Here is a 17,632-nt window from a genome sequence, read left to right as displayed (position 1 = left end):
CACCGCTCCGTCCTGGTTAAATGACAGAAAGCTGCCTCCACCACCACCACCACCACCTCCGGGAGGATAAACAAACCGACCTGATCCGACACCGAAGCGGGCTGCTCGCGGCTCAAAGTCACGCAGCTGATGTGAAATCAGCGGAGCTAACCTCGGCTAGTTCATGTTAGCGAGGGGGGCTTGTTGACGCGGAGCTAGCTAGCTCCTCTCTCTCTCTCTCTCCGCCAGCTCGACAGGACATCTACAACAAACTCAACACCTCCCCGTTACCGATCACCAATTCAGGAGGTGTTTTGTTGTTTTGTTTTTTTTGGGGGGGGGAGAGGAGGAGAAAGAAAGAAAGAAAGAAAGAAAGAAAGAGGGGGTGAAGAGCAAAACAAAATTTGTCAAATTTGGTCAAACAAGTTTGTCTCTGCTAGCAAGCTTAGCACGGTAACGCTAGCTAGCGAAAAAGAAATGGCCTCTGATACCTTTTAGACACACACACAAAAAAAAAACAGGAAAGCAGCAGGAACGGGATTCGAGATATTTTAGCAAACACCGAATCATAGTTCCTCCGATGTATTTCGACACTGAATAACCTCGGCAGTCTGCTGGCTCGGTTGTCACTGAAGGACGGTCCAGCTGTGGTATATTGTTGTTACCTATTTGTTCCAGTGTTGTAGTTGTAACAGACAGTTCACCAGCTCCGCTTTTCTCTCTCTAGCGCGGATACTTTCACATCAGCTGAGGGGACCGACGACCGCAGTGTACATCCGCGGGATCCCTCCGCTCGGCTCAGGAGAGACAGACCGACGGAGGAGGAGGAGGAGGAGGGACTACTTGTTTCTGATTTTTTTTTTTTTTTTTTTTTTTTTTTTTCGGCGTCTGACATGTTTTGACTCACAAAATGCTGCCGGATGTGTTTCTCAATAAATATATCGGCCTTTTTTTTGTTTGTTGTTGTTGTTGTTGTTGTTGGTTACATAAAAGACAACAACCTAAAACACTTAAGTCATTTGGTAACGTTAAAGCTTGTCATAAATATTAAGTATCAATCCGCTGGGTCGTGACCTCCCCCTCCTTCCTCCTCCTTCCTCCTTCCTCCTTCAATACCAACACATTAAACATCGGCTCTCTTCTAATCTCTCCCCGGATAAATGTGATCTCCTCGTTACATCTCGTCGTTACCTTACAACAGCGTGGCGTGACATCGAGCAAAACAGTTTCTTCCGCCGTTGAGTAAATAAATACTTGTTGTAAGTTGCTTTGCAGTTGTCATGGTTACAGTTCTGCGTCCAAAATGGCATCCTTGCTGGAGGGACAACTGTTTCAAATCAGTGGTCAGGGTCCGCCGCCTGCAAAAGACTTTTTCCAACTTGCAATCACCAAAAATGAGGTTGAGTATTTGTACAAGTTCCTATATTTAAAAAAAAAAAAAAAAAAAAAATGTAGTCGCTAAGAATAACTCAACAAGTGTGTTGATAGAAAAAAAAAAAAAAAAAAAACAACTAACGTACATATGAGACTGTTGCTTATTGTTGAGGTTTAAATTGATGGGCGGCCACGTTGTACTTTGTTGGCTGCTTTCTGGCAAGTTGAGCAAATACTTCACTCCCATCCAGTGAATTTGTTACATCTCAAGTTTAACTGAGTGGTAAAGTAAACAGTGAATTAATGGCCAGATGATACAGTCACTTTTAAAACGAATAGGCATGTAAAGTAAATGCTCCAGTAGGTTTAACCTGTCAAGCCATACAAAAACAGTTCTATGAATAAATAGTATCTAGGTTTCATATCACCATGTTAGTCAGAGCATCATAAGACTGTCCTTAAATTTATTATATCATTAATCTGACCTCACTGTTTCTTTTTCTATTTATAGATAATATGGACATCTTGGAAGATTTCTTTGAGACTTGAAAATAGAGGCATTCCACCCAAACAGCTGAAGATAACGCATCATGATTTCCAACAACATAAAATGCTACAGAGTGAGGGTTCCCCATCAGAATCAAATTCTAAATAGATAAATCCCGTTCAACCTTTTTGGCATTAATCTGCTCTGAATCGTCTTTGTGCTACCGTACTGCGGTCGGGGTTCGGTTCATCACTTCAATTAAAGTCATTTGACGGAGAATGCTTACGTAAGTTTTCCAGAGTCTGATGCTCAGGTTGTGCTTTGTCGTCTGTAGAGGAAGTCTTTACTGTTTTTGGGCAGAGGATCCTGGAATACACAATATCCCTTTGCGAAGGAAAGTTTGATTATCTGGAGCGCTTATCTGATGAGATATTGTGCAGAATCCTGTCCTACCTACAGCTGAGTGAAACAGCAGTGGTGGCACAGGTTTCCCAAAGATTCAGAAAGGTGAGAGCCTCGTTTATTAGATGATGTTTTTGTGCTCATATATATATATATTTGTATGTTAATAACCACACATTTGTCTGCATTGTGTTTTGACTGGACTTTATCAGCTCTGCAACTCAGAGATGTTTTGGAAGCAGACTGTGAGGACTTGCAGTGCTGGGTTTACCAGAGACATGGAGGACATATCTAATGCCATGGGCTGGAGGACAACCTATTTCACCTTCTTTCACGTCAGCAACATTAAAGAACAGCAGTAAAAACAAGAAAATCTCAGCAGTTTTATTGCCGTTATGACACAACTGTAATACAAATGCAACTACAGTGGGTGAAGAGCCGATATTCATTTTGCACTTCATGAAACAAGAGCTGGTGTTTTTAGGAAGATTTAGTGTGTTCTTAAGTTTTGTGCAGTTTTTGTGTAATTTACAAAAAAATGTGCCCAATATTTTTTCATACAAATCTGTATTTTTGTGTTGTTATGTTGTAGCGACACTTTGGATGACTAGAATTTCAAGTATTCAGTGGATAGCTGCTGTCTCTTGAACATTATGTGCGTTTAAAAGAGTGTGCGTTGTCTTATATCACTGGTAAATTAAAATAGCATAGTATTTAATAACGCGTTTAGTGTATGATTATAAACTGGTAGAACATTGATCTAAAAAGTATATAACTAAAAAATCCTTAAGCAACTGGAGTCCTACTGACATCACATGAGGTTGATGGTCAATTTCAACATATACTTCCTGTTTACATTTGCCAGTGAACTGTGTTTGCGCCCTCTGCTGAAGGCCCTCAGATCCTCAATGCTGTCTCTGCCTTGCAGCCAGCCTGGTTTGTCTGATCTCAGTGCTGTGTTCACGGTAGCAGCCAGCAGAGGGAGCAACATGTCAATGAAAACTAGAGTCAGATGATGTGAGGAGGAGGAGGAGGATCAAGCAAATAAACCCTTGGGTAACGTGTGCAAAACAAGTGCTGTAGTTCTGGTTACCATATCCAGGCCTAAAGACAACAACACATTCTGGATTTGAAGCCTTGTACATGTACGTGTGTAAGATCATCTAACAACCTGGTCCTCAGCCGAAACCTGTACAAGCAAGCTACAGTAAGACAAAGGTATGCACTGCTTTTTTTTTTTTTTTTCTGTTTTCAGGTACCTTAGTAGACCAGAGTCAACATGTGTTATTATAAATGATGACAACATATATACATACTAAAGTATTGTGTTTGTTTATTATTGTTTCTTACGTCACATAAGAATGACAAGTTAGAAACAAAACAGAAGTAATGTCCTGTGTTCACACAGCAAGGAACAGAACAGTCTAAAATGCAAGTAGTTTCCATAAAGGGCTGTTCCCCTAAATAGTGAATATTCCTCTGCCCAAATGATAGCTGGGTGTCGGTGTGATCTGACACACTGCATACGGGCCTGACTGGTAGGTATCATGTCCTATTATTAGCCTATGGTACCGCCTTCTCAGCTGAGTTTAGGAGGAAAAATATTCCTTACGTAACAATAAAGGATCTGTCTCCCAGACTCACTTCCTGAATACCACAGCTGCAACTAGGCCTCATAGTGAGGCAGAGCGGAAGCCTGATCCATTCGTTTGTTGGAGCAGTGTCGGGCAGTGCTGGTTGTTTTCTGCTTATCCTTTTACTCCACACATTCACCACACCACCCCTCCTTCTCAGCTCCTCTTTGTGGGTCAGTGATGCAGCGGGAGTGACGCAGCAGTGGCAGCAGCCTCCTGAAGGCAACTATGCACAGCAGGAACAGGGAACCTCTGCCAGAACCATAGTCCACAGACAGCAGTGACGAGGGAGGATGGCGAAGGCCTTCATCTAGGCTACAGGAAGAATGGGGGCCGGGTAGTCGCTCTCCTTTCCTACTCCTAAACAAACACCAGGGAGACTTCTACAGCGGCAGAGGCAGGCCCGGCAAGATCTTCAGCACAGAAACATTTTGGTAGGCAACTCCAAGTATGAGTGCTTTACGACTGCAACAGAAGTGCTCCCAGGGATGAGTGTCTTTGTATGCTAAGAGTGTGAATGCTTTGAGAGTGAGGATGAGGCCTACTCAGCCTTGTACTGCAGTCTATGCCTCCCTGCTGATGAGCGTCCCTACAAGCGGCAGCTGAGCTCAGAGCACAGAGGCGCAGAGGCCTGCATACTTTGTCCTGTGTGTTTGAGCACATCCTAGCTGAGAGATCAAATCTAGATGGCAAAAGGCTGCATACAGCACAGCTAATATGAGCCACTGAACAGACTAATGTCGAGGCGCTTTAAATAAGGATAGGGGATCTTTTTTCATTTGCAGTTTTGATTCCGGTTTAGCTTGAAATCTATTTTGAAAGCTTAATACATAAATATAATTTCAAACCCTGTAAACTGTAAAACATTGGTGCCCAGTTATAAAAACTTATGAAGGAAGGCTTTTGTAGTTAAAAGTAGTACACTGGGTAAAATGGTCCACTATGATATAGTACGATGTTTGGGAGTTAAAAATGATTTCAGACCATTGATTTTATTGGCTTATTACCACAGATGTGTTTCAGCCTTCATGCATTTATCAGGTAAACAGGACACAGTATGCTCACAAATGTATGTTTATGCTATGTTATAGGACAATAAGGACACCATGAGAGGGACTGGATCGCATAAAGATGAAACTATTAGTTTGCCCACCATCGAAAAACCCGCAGCCATTTTAAGTCATTAAAGCTACTGAGGAAAACTTCCTACTTCTCTTTTTGCATCCAGAAGAAGTTAGGGTTTTATTTATTATTTTGACTTCTTCTTCATTGTCTTAGCTGTGAATTTGAGAAACACACACACACATTTGTCTTTCTAACTGTGAGGACACTCATTGACATAATGCATTTCTTAGCCTCTCACTCTAACCTTAACCATCCCGACTAAGTGCATAACTCCCAACACTTCCTCTCACCTAAACCGAACTCTAACCGTAACCACACAACTAAGTCTTAACCCTAAAATGACCCTTTAAAGCTGTAAGGACCAGCCTAAATGTCCTCACAACAAGGTTTCAAACCAAAATTGGTCCACACACACACACACACACACACACACACACACACACACACACACACACACACACACACAAAACAACAGGTGGCGGCTATGAATGGACAGAGCTGTGATGCCAGGAAGAAAATAAATATCTTGAAAGGTAAAGGCATCGCAAACAAGGTTACAAATTCATCTGTTTTATGTAGTGAACAGTATGTAGATTTAGATGTTGAAACGTGGACAAAATTGAGGTTGTTGACACAGCCATACAGTATAAAGTGCAAAACCTTGTTACACTTAACAGCCTGTGGGGATAAAGACACCAAATCCTGTTTTAAAATAGGATTTGTAAGCATGTGTAAACTAACACTGTTTCTTTTCTCTTCAGCCTTTTTCAGTCTGTAAGTTTAGTTATATCTCAAATAGTTTGCACAGCTCATTGGACAACAACTTGTAATGATTTCTGCATGACAGAAGAATCTCAAGAATGTTCTGACAAACATGTCAGCAAGCAATAAACAAACACGCAAACTTATACACGTCCTCTAAAAACATATGGATCACAACGGATTCTGCAGATTTGAGCTTATAAATATTCTATATGGCGAACATTTAAAGTTGCTCAAAGTAAGAATTGGTTGATGTTTCTCATCTCCATCTCTGTGACATGAATCTATTTCTTACTCTCAACATAGGGACTTATTGATATACTGTATTTGATGCAATATATCAGCCTGTCTCCGCATGACTGTTTTTAACAGCTTTAGTATTCGCCGTGGTATCGGAGGAACAATCAGCGACCAGTTGGGGTGGCTGAATGCGATAATGTTGAAGTTTGTTCCAACAGTAGAGTTTAAGCGCACAGCATTCAGTATATTGTGGTCAAAACTGATTGGTTAAATGCTGCTCCAATAGTTTCTAAAATTAACATCTACGCCTATTAGGATACAACAACTGAAAACAATCCTCACTGGAACATTGAGACACCCAAATATTCATGCTGTGAATTTGGCCCAGGCCAGTGATAAATGTCTTCATGGTCCTTTATGTAATAACACTGTGGCAGACAGATTGCATCCTCGAAGTGGATGCTTTTATTGTTACTTAAATGCAACACTTACATTTATGAACCCTGGTGAGGGTTGAAGCGCAGTAGTGAAAAGTAAATAAAATAAAAGTTTATTAAACAATTTTCACTTCCAAAAATTATACATAATTAATTTGCAAGTTAAATATAAGACATTTTACCTGCTGTACGTCTGTGCTTTTCGAGGGCACCCTTTTAAACCTTTGAACTTCATTGGGTCCTTGGTCTGTTTACTCTGATTTCGTGTAATCTCTCAGATCTTTATGGTAAAGTATTATTCTTTTAGTGTTACTTCAGCACGTATTTGTTTTACCGTCATGTGTGAAGCATAGTTACTGAAGGGAAATTAGGGTTGTTGTCCATGAATATTTAGAGTGCAGTGTTCAAAAGCCTTAATGGATTAATGTAAACACAATGGACCAAAGGACTGGACCCTTCTGTGTCTCTTAAATCAATTAATCGGTTATCTTTATTAAGGGACTCACACAAGACAACAACTAAATTCAAGTTATTAATTTCTGACACAGTTAGCAGAAAGCTGTGGGCCATCTTGCCACCCAAAAACTGTCAGAATCAACAATAGAAGACTGAGCCTGTGGTTCACTGTATATTCATTAAACCAATTTGATGTAATATACTGATCACAGAAAAGGGAACTGGACAGCAGCGACAAAGATTTTAAGGTTTGGGTGATCAGTGAGGGTATTTTAGGAGGACAGCACAAACCACGTGAAGAGCACATTTCCTTCCTTCAGGGCCAAAAGTAATAATGATATGGCACCTGCTATTTCTTGTCTTTTGAAGTCAACAGTACCATGAAATTAAATTGATTTGAAACTGGTTTAAAGCGGGTCGTCGTCAGCATGAGGAGTCATATGACTCTCGACTCGGTCGTGTAAATAAAACAGTTGCCTCCGTCCTCAGAGGCTGCGAGAGGCTCACAGAGCCATGTCGTGTTTGGCTTCCTCCCCTCCCCCTTGTCTGCAGTGCTGACGCATCTGCTGCTTTTGCATCAATCAGCAGCCTCTATATAGGTATACCCCACTGATGGCAGGACTCTTTTTCCACTCAGCCTCGCATTCAGCTTGCATGCTCACATGAAATGTAAGAAAAAAGGGAGTGATGAACATCTGTCCTGTGACCGCTTTGCTACAGCATCGGACAGCAGTCTGTGTTCTGCATTACCTAACCACAGTGACTGCATAAGCATGAGACGAAGGGCTCTGGTGTAATGTATTGCTGCACAGGCAGAGACTGTGTGCACAAGCATCAAACAGATGGTCTCGCGTTATGCATTCAAGGTGCATCTTTGGACGTGGGCTCGAGATCATTTTGTTTCATGCAAAGACTATTTTCCTTTTTGGTCGCCGTCGAGCTGCATTGGGATCTAGCTGGTGTGGCGCCGGGGAGATTTAATACAGCATCTGCTGTAGGGAAGAGCACTCCTCACTCTATGCTGCTAACAGCAATGCAGCTTAGCGTTTTCTCCTCTGACGGTGGAATCGAGCACAGAGCTGGTGTGTGATGTAGCACCCTGAATCGCTCCGCTCTCCCTACAGCCCTCTGCCATGCTTAATAAAAGTTGCGTTTCCTGCTCAGTGGCTCCAGAGCGAAAGCTTCAGTTGCCCAGCTAGCACGAAGGCAGACTCTCACTCTGGTTTAGCTACACGCTGTACACTGTGTTATTCCTATAGATGTAATAGCACAGAAGAGGGACAGTCAGAGGAGGGCAGGGCAGATCTAGCCCAGGACCTGGGCTGCATGGATAGAGGCAAAGGACGTTGGAGCTGGAGTCATCTGCACACAGAGAGGGAGGGAGAGGAAGAAAGACGTCAGAAAAAGCTCTGCTTCTGACAACACCACTGTTCAGCGACCACCATAGAAAAAAAAAAAAAAAATACTTTCGCCCTGCTCTCACGAAACTGCTTTTCATGTATAGTTGGGTATATATAGGGCTACTGCATGACTGGATACTGCATGACATTGCTTCCTGTTCGCGTTGCATCATTTTCTCTGATTTACTAAGGTATGTTTTGCATGGTTTCCCTCAATTTCTAACCTGTTTTGTTGCGGAAGTATGCTTTGCTGAGGTGCGTGAAGTGCCTTTTGCTTAGACATTTCGCTCTTTGTTTAACACTACTGTATGTATGCTGCACTGTCAATTCTTGGTTTGTGGTTTGGTATGTGGGGATTTTTACTTTACAGAAAAAGATGTAAAAAAAAAATAACTTCACATAGGCTTTGATGGTAAACTAAGGTTAGGTTGGGTGTGGCAAAATTCATAAGAACGGGTGACAAATTCATACATTTCCGCTCAGCATGTGGTGGCAAGAAAACCACAACAATTGATTCAAATTTTGCAAAATGAATGTGGTAAAGTAAAATAGCAACCTACAAGACATGATGACACTGTTTTGCAAAAGAGCACAAACTGAGAAATTAGTACAAATGCATGGCACATCACTCGTACTTATGATGATGATGTGATAGATGAAAAAGTCCATTCTCTGGTGCAGACAAAGACACACAGAGCAGTACACACACACACACACAAAGTATACTCAAGCGGAGACAAAAGCAAACCTCGATTGCTCTGCAGATTGCTGTGTGTTGCAGCTTCTCAGAATCGGCAGGATGTTAGAGAGGGCACCGATCACCCCGACAGCTAATACAGTCAATTGCCATCCAGCCGAATCCCAATAAGTGCTGCGCCATAGCATGTTGCCATGACAACGGAGGCCTGTCTGAGAAAGAAGGCAGGAGGGTGGTTGTGCTTCATCAGTCTGAGAGGTTTTAAAGAACGGCGGCCATATTGTATTTGTTGCACGAGCACCAAATAAACACAAAATGACATCAGTGATTAATCACCCACCCCCCACCTGCCCTTGGAGTAAACAATACTGTGCATTTATCAACAACAACATAGCTCCAAATGGTGCATAATACCCAAGATAAAAATGAGCAAACATGAAGCAATATTAAATATCAAACTGAACTTCCCGTTAATTGAATATAACTGATATTGTTGGATAACGGATTAACATCTTCAAAATATTATTTGCATACACAAAATCTCATATGGATCAAGGCAAATTAAACCTTTTCCTTTTTTGTTTTTATAAGAGAGAGACATTAAACACAGCACCGCTGCCTCCATTAACAGTTACCCAAAACATCGTCACAGAAAGACAGTAAAGGTCTCATGCTAAATTGTACAATCATTGTCTGACTTTCACTGCAGCCATAAAGATGAAAATAAATAGTAATAATGCGCTCGAGTAGCTTCTGAGCTTAAATTCTACATTTAAATAGCACTGATGCAGGTTTGGTGATTCATCAGTGATTTTGTCTTTTACAGATACAGTCAGCCTGCTATGTCAGGCACGCTAACTGACTCACTATAGACTCAGACCACACTGACGCTGATATGAGTAGGCCACAGTTGGGACATCATACTGGGTGATACATCCTCTGGGAGTTCCGTAGGAATGAATGAACTTTACCTTCCTCTGTGAGATGCAGTTGGCAGATGACTTTATTTTACTATCAAAATCAAACTTAAGCTACAAAAGCTATTTTGTCAATATACAAACGGTATGCAAATCCCTTCCTTACCAGACATGAGTTTTGCCTGTATTCTCAGGACAGCTCTGTGCTCCAGTGTGGGGTGACTGAAAGACAAAGATGTGTGTCCCAAAGACAATGTTATTCTCTTTAACTACAATATGATTAGCAAGTCAACTGAAAATGTTGTAATGTTTTTGCTTTTCAAAGCACCGATTATGTACTATTTAAATTACATTTCCGTCTTTAAACATTAATGTCTCCTTGTAGTTAAGCATTGACAGCAACTTCATGTGACACAAGTGAAAAAATGCCACTGCAGACTGACAGACAACTAAAGAAGGGAGCGACTCATCAGTGCATAATTGTCCGTGTGTCGTTTTCATATTAACCTCGGTATTTAGAATAGGTTGACAACTCTACAACAGGTCCTTTTCCTCAGCTGGGACATCACACAGCTGTGTACCAATAAATTAAATTATAATCAGTGAAATTTTTTGAAAAAATGTTTGTCTGAGTGAGAATATCAGGTGCACACCAGTGTTGTTTGCAGAAAAAACAGTATTCTCATGACTGTGTTGTAGGATTAGTACTTTATCAACTTGACCTGTTTATGACACGTCATTTTCATGTATGAAAAACAAGTTAATCCAAGGACATAAAACAAGGGATCGGATATGAGATTACAGAGAGTAACTGAGACAGTGTCATACATTTGGTCGAGGCTTTATGGAAAGGAATCCATCACAGTGCAATTTTAGGTCAATGGCAACTGTTTTGGCACGTATTTAGTCACACCCTTAAAAATAAACTCAAGTTAAAATGCGCTATTACGGTAACTACGTGATACTTTCCCACCAGACTGTTTTGTAGTGCACCCAGCAGGCCACTAAACAGCGCCGGTGCAGCATTTGGGAGTTCAATGTCTTGCTTAAAGCATGTTCTAGTTTTAACATGGCTTCCCACATATTTACTGGGAGCTGGGATTTGAGTGAATTTCCTCTCAAACACAAATCCATTTCTCAAAGTAATCATCCCTCCGCACTGCAGCACTGACAGACGGTTTACAGCTCCAAATATCAAAAGAGTCGTTACTCTTCGACACAGGAGAAACAAGAAAAAGAAGGAAACGGAGGAGACTTCAGATAGTGACGGCACAATCTTGAAACAGTTCAAAAAGGCATCCACAGTTTACAATACAGTATGTAGTTTGCATTAAACTCAGTGTGTGGTTTAAATTGTATATAGGGACTTTTACATGGGATGGAGGTTGTGATGGTTTGAGCCACCAGAAGTGTTGACCAGACTGTTGACAGCGGAGCTCAACTGCCAGGACATTACTGCCATCTAGTGTTCAAACACAAGAAGAGCTCAAAATATTTTCAGACATAACATGTACAAACTTCTGGATCTTTTTTAAAACAGTGCGATTCTCCATTTTACAGTAATCTGACGTAGTTATTTTTTGTCCTTTTTTCCAGATGACTGTGGTGTCCCCATGCACTCAGAACCTGATGGATAGCGCTCATCCTCTCACTGTACTGAGCAAGCTCAATGAGCAGCGCTCGCAGGGCCTCTTCTGTGACGTTACCATTGTGGTGGATGATGTCAAGTTTCGGGCACACAAGAACATCCTGGCAGCCTGCAGCGGCTACTTCAGGAACGCTCTGACGACCTCTGAGACTTGGAGCTCTGGCCAAGTGCTGGAGCTGATGGACCTGAAGTCTGAGGTTTTTGCTAGTATCCTCAACTTTATATACTGCTCAAAGGTGACCCCATCTGGTGCAGAGGACACAGGGGGGCTAGTAGCAGCTGGAAAAAGACTTGGAATTCCTTTTCTAGAGAAGCTTGCTGAAGAGAGGCAGGATGAGTGTGTTAAATCCACAGACTCCAGCACAGGCCCAGTGTCTAAAACGACAAAGAAGGAAGCGCCCAGGCCGGTGGAGATAGACAGTGCCAGAGGCCCACGCATCACCAATGCCTTCTCTATCACTGAAGTGTGTCCTGGGAATGATCCTTTCACCCCTCTGGTTCAAACAAACAGAGAAAGGCAGTCGCCAGATGTGGGACCGCTCCCACCCAGTTGTCCTACAACGTCCTGCTTCAACGGAAACAACGAGACAACCCATGCCCTCTCAGAGCACTCGTACGCAGTCAACAAAACCAATGAAGGCAAAGATGGCAGCCAGTGGGACAACAAGAGGGTCTGTAAGCCATCTGTGTTGCAGCCAAAGCAACTCATTTACAGGAACACAGGCCCTCTCAAAAAGCGCCACAGACTGAGAGGCATTTTGGGTAGAAGTATACTTCCAACACCAGCTGAACCACAAGCAGATAAACCAAATACAGGGACCCCCACATTAACCGATGGTGTCAATGCGGCACCTGCTGCAGTCATGACACCACCTCCACTTTTTTCAGAGGCAGAAAAGGAAAAAAATACAGACACAGGACTACCTATGGCCACCGACAATGCTCGAGTGGAGCTAGGTCCACCAACGCTTTCCCCTCACACAGAGGACAGCATTTCAATCTACGGCTGCGAGCACTGTCCAGAGATCTTCACAAATAAAGCTCTTCTCACCATTCACTCCGAGGTGCATAAAAAGCGCTTTGTTAGTCATTTGTTTTGCAAGTTTTGTCACAGAAAGTTTATACATCTTAAACGGCTGCGCAACCACGAGCAGGTCTGTCCCAGAGCCATGAGAGGCCCGCCTAAACTAGACATCCGGGACATATCAGCTAAAGAGGTGGACCACCATCCAGACGACGGGTCAGACACGGAGAGCATCATGACACAGCTTCCTCCTGCTGACGTCTCCAGCCCTTGCACGCCAAAGCCCCTTAAACTGGACGAATTTGAGCCTCCGCAGCAGGAGAAGGCAGTGAAGCCAGTGAAGCCAGTGAAGTCAGTGAAGCCAGTGAAGCCAGTTGGTAGTCACAGGAGATACAACTGCAGTGTGTGTAAACGGGTCTATGTCACCCTATCCAGTCTGAAGCGGCACGAGAATGTACATTCCTGGCAACGGGCATATCCCTGTCATTATTGTAATAAAGTGTTTGCCTTGGCAGAGTATCGTACTAAGCACGAAATCTGGCACACAGGTGAACGGCGATACCAATGCATTTTCTGCCTGGAGACATTCATGACATACTATATCTTGAAGAACCATCAGAAGTCCTTTCATGGCATTGATCCCAGCCTCGCTGTTAAGAAAAAATCTGCCAACGGCGGACTGAGAGCCAGTGTTTATCCAATCAAGCTCTACAGGCTTCTGCCCATGAAGTTTAGAAAGAGACAGTACAAGACGTACAGTCAGACATATTCAGAGAATGTTGAAAGAGGGGATCAATCCTCACAAGACAGCAGCTCTCTCATCCCTCCGTTTGAGGACAACGGTCTGATCGGCCACACGGACACTGCTTCGTTCCCTCTGACATTCATGGCGACCACAAAGATGGTCTCACCTGTCATGCCTCGCATCAACTTTGACAAGCCGTGTGACCAAGATGTTGACCCTGGTCCGAACAGCGAGTTGGAAATTCGGGGAGGCACACGAAAAGCAGCTGAGAACAGAGATCCAACCTTTATTAACTATGACAGCAACTTCTCTGTGCAACCCAATACAGAGTCTCCTGCAGGTTACAAAGATGATCCACCAATGCAAATGAACTCAAAGCACATCAGTCATAGTGTGCCATTCTTTAGCTCCTTCAGCACTGTTAAAAAGTTAGGTGAGCTGTCAGCTTCTGCAAAGAAAGTTGAGGATATGACCAAGGAGATACTTAAGTCAGGCACAGAGAATCTGGTGCACGATAAAATGGTGGGGGCAAAAACAGAAACGTATATTGCCAAACCGGCGTTTCCGGGTCCATCTGTGGCCAGTGTTGACATGCCACTCTGTCAGATAACAGTGAAAATAGGCAATGAAGCCATCATCCGCCGGCAAATCAAAGGATCTAAGCTCTTCCCCAGAAAGAAAAGGAGAATCAGAGAACTGGATGAGGAGCACAGCCCAGGTCAGTGCACTCCAACCAGGGAAAGCTCAGCCAGTCCAAGGCGCCGCTTCAGAGCAGAGGCCACTGCCACCGCAGACACATACGATGACTCCAATGACTGCGACACGGCCGATAAGCTCTGGCGCCCCTACTATTCTTACAAAGCTAAAAAGAAAAGGAAGAAGCTTAGATACAAGCACAGAAGAGCTTTGTTTCACCATTATCCGGAAACATTGGCAAACAGAAGTGCTGACAGCGCGGTCCACCTTGATAGAAGTAGTTGCCTGGCAGAAGAAAGCATCTCAGGCAGTGGCACAGGGGTGAAACACAGTCTTAGCAGGAACTGCAGCCCGAGGGCCACCTACAACTGTGACATCTGTGACAGCTCTTTTATCACAGAGACCGGTCTGAGAGCTCATGTTATTGGTTCCCACCCATGTTTCTGCCGCACCTGTGGAAAACAAGGACCCCCCGGCGAGGCACCTGCCGGTGGTGACTACATCTGTAACAGCTGTATGGAAAACGGCTCCTGCTTTGACAACACGCCACGGAGCCCGAACCCAGAGAAGAAGTATCGCTGCTCGTTCTGTCCTCAGCGTTTTCTCTACCTGGCGACCAAGAGAAGCCACGAGAAAAAACACAAGGAGGCCAATGAGGAGGGATATCATTCTGACAACTTCTCACCATGTTCTAAATACTCAGCACACCTGAGTGAAGACAGCAAACAACACACCATCAAAACAGAAGACAGTGACAATCTAGAGGGCACCGACGTACAGTGTGAGAGGGTGGAAGGAGAACATTTCTCCATTGATAAGAGTAAGCCTAAAATCGAGGATACGACTGACGACATGTCTTTGACTACCCACCAAGATGTGTCATATTGCAACATTAAAAGTCCATGCATTGACCCGCTGTTTTCCCTGACACCCTCAAAGGTGAAACATAAAATAGCAAAAAAGCGGACCAGTGCGAAGCACTCTATGCATCTCATTTCAAAAAAGCCAGCCTGTGACAAAGACAGTGAAGGCAACAAGGATACATTGATGGGACCAAGAACAAACAGTCACAATGACCGTGAGAAGTCCAGTAAACTGTTTAGAAGAAATGACTCTGAAGCTGCTCACATTTCTATACACACTCCAGAGAAATGGGTGTGCAAAGAGGAGCCATTTTTTTAAGGATCTTTGAGGACTGCAACCAACTATGGCAACAGAAAAAGGGAATGACATTTGAATTCAAGCCACTGCTTTGGTTAGGAAAGATAAGATTTGTAATGTTGTCCCTACAGCTAAGCTCATTAAAGTGTTTTGAAAGGACACGACTAGACACGATGATCTAATATTAGTGTAAGCTGTGATTTCTTCCCTCTCAAACCCGATGACTCAGTGATTTGTTTTCACCTTTGTTGAGGATATTGTTTGGATAATATAGCACTTCCTGACACTGACTGTACTTTGCCCATTGTCTATGCATGTAAGGCAGACTCCGTAAAAACAAGACGTGACTCTTGGTGACGCCTCTTTAAATGGTGTGCGGTATCAGAACAGCATTTGCAATGTGTCGGACAACTGAAAAGCTACATAGTGTGGTTCCATCTTTACCTTTTGAAAAATAAGTCTGAAGGAAAACTATGAATTTTATGATTAGTCACATTTCTCAATCTCCCATTCAGTTAACTGGGCATGGTGAGTTGCACTTTATAGGTAGACTATGCTGATTCATTCGTTTAAAACTTTGATAAATTAATTTAATTTGTAAGCACCATTGGTATTATGCTAATTTCTAATTAACACACGGCACCATTGAGAGTAAAGTTACTACTTTTGTGTGTTTAATATGTATAAAACCTGTACAAATATTTAAATAAATACTGTTGATATTCTAAACAGTTACATACTGTCGTCCTTCACCAAAAATACAGCAAATGCTTGACTATCATTTCACAGCATTCAGTGACCACTGATGAACACGACAATAAAGTGAAACTCTGACACCGCTGGTAATGATATAATTACAGAGATATCACCCAGTTAAAGTGTAGATTGTTCTTGCGCAGCCATATTGGTACAAAACCTGTTCAATGGCAAGTGCAGTGTCCGAAATATAAAGCCACATGGTGGTTATCTGCTCCTCGTGGCACTTCAGGGACCTGCAGCCCATCTGAAAAGTTCATTCCCTTATTCCTCCACACAAACTGCATCTGTATTTAGAGTTGGTGCCTCCAGACACATTTTCCAGATGTTTCTGAATTCCTTACCTCTTTCTAAGACTGGGCGTGTGATGTAAGGAATGGATCATACATTGTAGGTACGATGTTCTGCTCTACACACCAATAATGCCACAGACGTAACCCTCCTTATTGTTTAATAAAAGATTACGTATTAAAAACTCTTGACAGCAACAATTCATGTGATGTTACAGATGCTACTCCGTTCAGATTTGAATGGAACTGCACTTTAGGATAAGTAAAGGATAAAACTGCACTAATGTAATGTCAAATCTTCATTATAGTCGTGTAGCAAGGAGCGATATCGATTTCAACAACTGCAAGAGTGCACATGTCCTCTACATAGCTTTTATATATTTCTATTGTCCTTTATTTTGTTTTTAAGCTTCTAGCCTTTTAAGATATGAAATGTAGTCTTATTTGTGTCTGAAGTGTTAGAATGTATTGTCTATTTTTACGTGAAGTGCAGTCTCTTATCCTGTAATACATTGACTAAAATGTGTTAAGAACTATTTCTGGCACACATGTGTATCTTATTTTATAAATACTGTTGTGTTATGTCCAAAATGCAGAATTCTATCTAATGCAGCAACACTAGGCCAAGAAACATTTCCCCCACAGGGACAATAAGGTATATCATATTGTATCTTACCGTATCATAATTGATTGACGACATTCATAAAAAAATCTTTCCAAGTCATCAAATAATTTACATGAATAATCTTCATGTCACTAAACTTTAACAGTAAAAAGCAACTGCAGACTAAAAGCACTCACATAGCTTTGAGTTGATGCACCATTAATAAGGAATAACGTCTAGGTCAGAGGTTATGGATATATTTTGTGAGGCTGTTTGTGCAATGTTTTAACAGGAGACTAAAATAATACATAGAACCTGATTCTAAAAGTTATATTGCGTACCTGACTGCCTTAAAAGCTCCCTGCTGCTATCAGTGGCGAGGATTTGAGCCAACCAAGAGCAACACCTTGAAAGAGAGGAGAGGAAAACCGTATATGCCTGTTCATTTTAAGGACATATTTGAATAGGATTAAACAGATTAGATAAATGCATTGTGTTTATAAATCTAAAATCTTGGGCTTTGGGAAATCTGTGCCCACAACTTAGTTTACTAAATGAATTCACTGGTACAGAGTAAATTCTACAGTAGGTCTAAGTATCATATTAGGAATCATCCAATTAATTATACCACTAAAAGTTGTAAACCTGGCAAGACACAACCACAATCACACGTGACAATTTGTTCTGTGAAAATGCCATTACAGGATGCTCTTTTAAAAAAAAAAAACATGTATGTAGGCTATCTGGTTTCACATGAGAAGCTAAACAAACCAGCTACCTGTGTGGATTTGAATGTTG

The 17,632-nt window shown here is 42.2% G+C and overlaps 2 protein-coding genes and 1 long non-coding RNA gene across 5 annotated transcripts; 2 read left to right on the top strand and 1 right to left on the bottom strand.

Annotated features, from left to right (window-relative positions):
- Positions 1-967: 967 nt before the first annotated feature.
- On the top strand, positions 968-2,677 carry fbxo36a (F-box protein 36a). Its single transcript, XM_069147849.1, has 4 exons — positions 968-1,378; positions 1,865-1,973; positions 2,175-2,347; positions 2,455-2,677. Exons 1-4 carry the CDS (start codon positions 1,283-1,285, stop codon positions 2,602-2,604), a joined length of 528 nt encoding a protein of 175 aa, XP_069003950.1. The 5' UTR covers positions 968-1,282; the 3' UTR covers positions 2,605-2,677.
- Positions 2,678-3,319: 642 nt separating this feature from the next.
- On the top strand, positions 3,320-15,913 carry zbtb38 (zinc finger and BTB domain containing 38). 3 transcript variants are annotated; one of them, XM_069147845.1, is made up of 3 exons: positions 3,320-3,460; positions 4,037-4,310; positions 11,507-15,913. In XM_069147845.1, exon 3 carries the CDS (start codon positions 11,507-11,509, stop codon positions 15,203-15,205), a length of 3,699 nt encoding a protein of 1,232 aa, XP_069003946.1. In that variant the 5' UTR covers positions 3,320-3,460; positions 4,037-4,310; the 3' UTR covers positions 15,206-15,913. The 3 variants fall into 3 exon arrangements, with proteins under 3 accessions (XP_069003946.1, XP_069003947.1, XP_069003945.1); XM_069147846.1 differs by lacking the exon at positions 4,037-4,310; XM_069147844.1 differs by lacking the exons at positions 3,320-3,460; positions 4,037-4,310 and adding an exon at positions 8,246-8,487.
- LOC138197199 (uncharacterized) lies at positions 8,168-17,266 on the bottom strand. Its single transcript, XR_011178192.1, has 4 exons — positions 17,176-17,266; positions 10,077-10,132; positions 9,045-9,205; positions 8,168-8,258 (listed from the first exon to the last, which is right to left on the bottom strand). It is a non-coding gene; the product is annotated as an uncharacterized lncRNA (long non-coding RNA).
- Positions 17,267-17,632: the final 366 nt, after the last annotated feature.

This window comes from Embiotoca jacksoni, unplaced genomic scaffold (genome assembly GCF_022577435.1).
Source record: "Embiotoca jacksoni isolate LCO1_2020_lvr unplaced genomic scaffold, fEmbJac1.0.p SCAF_14, whole genome shotgun sequence".
Taxonomy (NCBI): Eukaryota; Metazoa; Chordata; class Actinopteri; family Embiotocidae; genus Embiotoca; species Embiotoca jacksoni.
The sequence above is the reverse complement of the archived record's forward strand: the minus strand, read 5'-3'. Positions and strand labels throughout refer to the sequence as shown.